The sequence below is a fragment of the Arachis ipaensis genome, chromosome B03 (assembly GCF_000816755.2).
Source record: "Arachis ipaensis cultivar K30076 chromosome B03, Araip1.1, whole genome shotgun sequence".
NCBI lineage: Eukaryota > Viridiplantae > Streptophyta > Magnoliopsida > Fabales > Fabaceae > Arachis > Arachis ipaensis.
In genome coordinates this window covers 19,687,053-19,692,040 of record NC_029787.2, presented here as the reverse complement: position 1 = coordinate 19,692,040, position 4,988 = coordinate 19,687,053, and the positions used below count along the sequence as shown (strand labels likewise).

Sequence of the window (4,988 nt, the reverse complement as noted above, 5' to 3'; positions counted from 1 at the left end):
AAAAAGTTCCTTCCAAAGCACTACAGGTAAGAAATCTTCATCAAATTTCACAATTTGAAACAAAAATCATTAACTGTGAAGGAATACACTATAGAGTTTAAAGAGCTTCAAATGAAGTATGATATCCAAGAACCTGAAGAACAGACTGTTACTCACTACTTCGGAGAGATGAATGAAGACATTGCAAACATTGTTCAACTACAACCATTTTAGATGTTGGATAATGTTACAAGACTACCATTATTGAAGGTTGAAAAGCAAATAACATAGAAGAAGAACAATAGCTTCTCAAAAGAAAAGGGATAGTTAATTTTCCAAAGAAAAAATGGACTCTCCAACAATCCTCTAAGGTAAGTCCTTTAAAATGTTCACCAACCAATAAGAAGCACAATTCGTCTCGCTCTAATGAATCTAACAGAAGGTGTTTCAAGTATCAAGGATTTGGGCATATTGCTGCTGATTGCCCAAATCGAAGAGTTATCACTCTAATTGAAGAAGAAAATCACGAAGAACCGAGTGAAGAGTTCGAGAAGGAGAATGATATTGAGTATGATACTGAAGAGAAGGTTCCAGTGGATTGTAGTGAAGTTTTGATGGCTCGCCATATTTTGAATACTACCATGCTAAATGAAGATGAAGGTTGGCTTCGTTATAACATTTTTCACACAAGGTGCACTACCTAAAGAAATATGTGTAAGATCATCATTAATTCCGAAAGTTGTGAGAATGTTGTTGCGATTTATATGGTGGAGAAACTGAAGATTCCAACTGAGGAATATCCTCACTCTTATAAGTTGCAGTGGTTGAGAAAAGGGAATGAGGTCAAAGTAACAAGCGATATTACGTTCAATTCTCAATTAGGAGTAAATATAAAGATGAACTATAGTGTGATGTCATCCCAATAGACACATTTCACTTATTGTTAGGATGTCCTTGGCAATATGATTGTCGAGATATTCATGATGTTTTCAAAAATACATACTCCTTTATCAAAGATGACAAGAAGATCGTATTAACTCCGTTACATCATGTAGATGGTCAAAAGAATCAAGTTGAGCTATATCTTTTCACATCTTTCAGGACCAAATGCACTCACCAATAGAATCTTTCGTCAATACAAGATGAGCCTTTTTCAATCCAGGAAGGATAATGCAAGAGCTCTTTCCAACCCAGAGAAAATGATGCAAGAGCATATATCTTTATGTTTGTATCATTAATTAAAGTAGTTTAGTTTAGCTTATATTATTATATTGTGTTATGAGTTAGTCCCACATTATTCAAATAATGAAGGTTCTCCCTTTTCTACTAGTATAAATATGCATATGTACTTTTTTTGCTTACGAAATTGAATTGATTGAGTTATATATTAAATAAGTTGTGTGCTTATTTTTTTCCAGCCTCTTTGAGAGTAAGTAGTGCATTTTTGGCTCAGCTAACCAAAGTGAATTTTTAGTTATTTTTATCACAATGAGATTGTTAAACTCGCCAAAATTAGTGACCCAAACGACGTCTTGGCGTGGTCTAGTAGCTATGGCACACATCCCTTTCATACTCTTGGGTTGTAAGAGTATACCCTGTGGCTATTAAATATTAATAGACAATTCGGTTAGAGTAGTTAGTTAGTTAGCAGTAGTTTGTTAGGTAGTTATTAGGGTAATGTTGAGGGTAATCTTGAGTCTGTACATTCTTCAGCTTGTGTATATAAAAGGCATGCATATAACAGAGAGATATCATATATAGTTCAATAATATCATTCAGGTATAGTAACACTTCGAAAACTCTCTTTCTTACTACTACTACTACTACTCTTACAATTACAATTACATTATTCTTATTTTCCTACAAGTTAAAACAAAAATCTGCACTCTCGTACAAGTATGGAACAAGAAACCCAACATCGTCTTCACCACTTATTATTATCTCATCATTACCATATGCATCATTATTTGCCACTATGAATGGCTCAGTCCAAAAATCTCCACCAAATTCTTCAAATGATACTGATGGAACCACACAATAATCTTCGCTTGATGTTGGAGAGTTATTCATTATTGTTGATTGTTCAACATTATTGGGAGTAATAAGAGAATAATAGCTGTGACCTACTTCATCATCAGTATATGACGAAGTTTCTGTTGATGATGAACTTTCTAGAACACGGTGCTGGAATTTATTATTATTAGCACTATCAACATAATCATAACTTGGCCTTACAGATTCTTTAGGCTGATTGGTATGTTTTCCTTCAAGAATATCATCATCAATTGGGTTGTTTGATTTTGATTCAGATTCAGATTCAGACGATGGATTGATCTCATTGTTGTTGTGTTTTGATGATAACTTCTTGAGGTGGCTATGCCAATGGTTCTTTATTTCATTGTCTGTTCTTCCAGGAAGTCTTTCAGCAATCAAAGACCATCTGTAATATCAGAGAGATAACATTATTGATATATAGTGATAAACACTATGTTAAAAAATATAATTATTTATGTGCTTTTTTTTTATCATTTTAAAAAAAAAATAATTTCATGATATGATATTATAATTTTTGTGATTGAAAAGTCTACTGTTCGATTTTTCTTGAACTTTAGAAAAAATTTTTTTGGCATAAGATAAATAAAAAGAAAAAAAAAACTTATGCCAAAAGTTCATGCAAAGTCATAACATGCTCTAAGGAAGCATATTAAATATATAATTATTTATGTATTTTTTTGTACTAACTCAATTTTTTTTTAAAAAAAGTGGTATTTTAATAGCTATAAATTATGAGCATTGTGAGATAGTATTTTTTTTTTGTTTTATTTATTTATTTATTGGTTCTGTATGAAAGACAATTTTTTAAGCTTAGTTATATTTAGGTCTCCAATGGAATTCAACATTAGCTTAAAAAGTTTTATACAAGTATTTAATTACCGGTTTAATTACTCATTAACCAAGAGGTTTTATTGTAGAAATAAATAATATCCAACTGGTGAAGATTATAAAACTGTTTTGTGTTATAAAATGTATGGTAATTAATCTCGTAAGCTGTATGATATATCTTGGATTTTGATGTGTATATAGTATTTTTAAATTTAATTTCCTAAGTAATTCATAAAAAATAGTGACCTAAAAATTGGTTGATATTGTGAAAACATACCTATTTCCTAATTCTTGGTGTAATTTGATTATTAATTCTTCTTCCTCTTGGGTGTAGTTCCCATGTTTTAGATTTGGCCTCAAGTAATTCAACCAGCGAAGTCTGCAACTTTTCCCACACCTTGCTAAACCTATAACAAAGAACCACTAATACTCATCAACACTTATGGCATATAATTAATGCATATATGATATATTTAGCTCAAATAATCAACTTTTTTCAGTTTTCTTGATTCTTTAATAATATATTCAAAGCAGAAATTAAAGTTAATTATTATGAATGACTGAAAATATATATGTACCTGCAAACTTTGGGAGCTGACGCCAATTAGAATGACCATATCTTTGAACAAAAGCTATTAATCTTTGATCCTCTTCTCTACTCCATGCACCTTTCTTCACTCCATATTTGTCATAGAAAGGAGCTCTCACCATCTTTTAATGATAATTTGGCTTTGGATTTGTGTTTGTATTTATCCGAGACAAAACTGAAGAGAGTAGTAGTAATAAAATCAACGCACCATGTTGGGGAATTTATACAATTTTATATGCCAATAAGAATGATTAAAAGGAAGGAAGGTTAGCATGTAATGACAATGTTACTTCCATTCATTAGCCAACCTAGCTAATTAAAGAAAGTGGAAAAGACTGACCTAAGTCTGACATATATAATTGTTTATTATTGCCAAATTGAAATTATAATAAGGAAACCTTCGTTGTCTACTTTATAATATATAGTGTTATTGAGATAATTATATAGCTTTTAAAATAAAAAAAGAACCTTCTCTTACGTCTGAAAGGGAAGACTATACAAGACTAGCTAATAAGAAATTGGTTTAGCTCACTATATATGGATTGTAAGTAATTAATGTCGATATGAAATCTACACATTTAAATATGGTTGACTTTAAACGAGTTGAAAAGTAAACCCACGTAGTTATATCGTTCAAATTTTAATTTGATCATAGTATTTACTATTTAATTAATTTAGGGTCTCTTGAGATAGAAGTGATAGAAATTGTGACATAGGAGTAAAGAAATATTTTTTTTTTTGGTATGTGTCCCTTATTTTGAGAGATATAAAAAGACAAAAGTACAAAAACTAATCCACTTGATAAATTTGACTTTGTGTGATTTAGCAAAAAAAAAAAAAAATTCAATAAAAACTCAATAAAATTTGACTATGAGTTTCATGTCCATAAATACAATCAATTAAAACAGCGCTTAGCAAAAAAATTAAACTCGAGCACAATTCAACACTTTGATGTCATTCAAGGTCCCTAAATACGAACACAAAACAAACTAACATCACCATCAGAAACATCTACTACATTTTTAACACTGGCGACGTGATCATGGTGAAACACAGTAAAAAACCCTAGTGAAAGGTTAATAAAAAGCCATATCCTTATAACTAATAGAAATTAAGAAAACTGTAATCCTGTTAGCAAAATCAACCTGTATACACACCGCCCAAAGAAGACAATAACTTAACCATCCCTGGGAATTTGTCACAGTGCTAGATTCAAACAACACCACATTAAGCACACAATTATATTTGTCAAACTTTTATCTCATCCTTTCTCCTCAAACCGTCATCTCATCCTTACATTTGCCGACAATTACATTGAGCCTACAAACACTAATACTCCCGTGCGTTAAAGGTATTACAGTTTAACCTATGCCTTGTCATACCTTGTATTCTCTTTATTCGGTTGCTTTGAGTTGAGAAGTTTATGAAATAGGATTTTCAATTTTAGGAGAAGAAGGACACTGGAGCTAAATATACAGTAACATTTGAAAATTTTCATAAATAAATTAAATTTTTAATTATTAATTTAATAATTTAA

The 4,988-nt window shown here is 30.8% G+C and overlaps 1 protein-coding gene across 1 annotated transcript; it reads right to left on the bottom strand.

Annotated features, from left to right (window-relative positions):
• On the bottom strand, positions 1,712 to 3,679 carry LOC107634261 (transcription factor MYB14-like). The gene is made up of 3 exons (XM_016337813.2): positions 3,441 to 3,679; positions 3,140 to 3,269; positions 1,712 to 2,419 (listed from the first exon to the last, which is right to left on the bottom strand). The coding sequence occupies exons 1-3, from the start codon at positions 3,571 to 3,573 to the stop codon at positions 1,840 to 1,842; spliced, it is 843 nt and encodes a 280-aa protein (XP_016193299.1). The 5' UTR covers positions 3,574 to 3,679; the 3' UTR covers positions 1,712 to 1,839.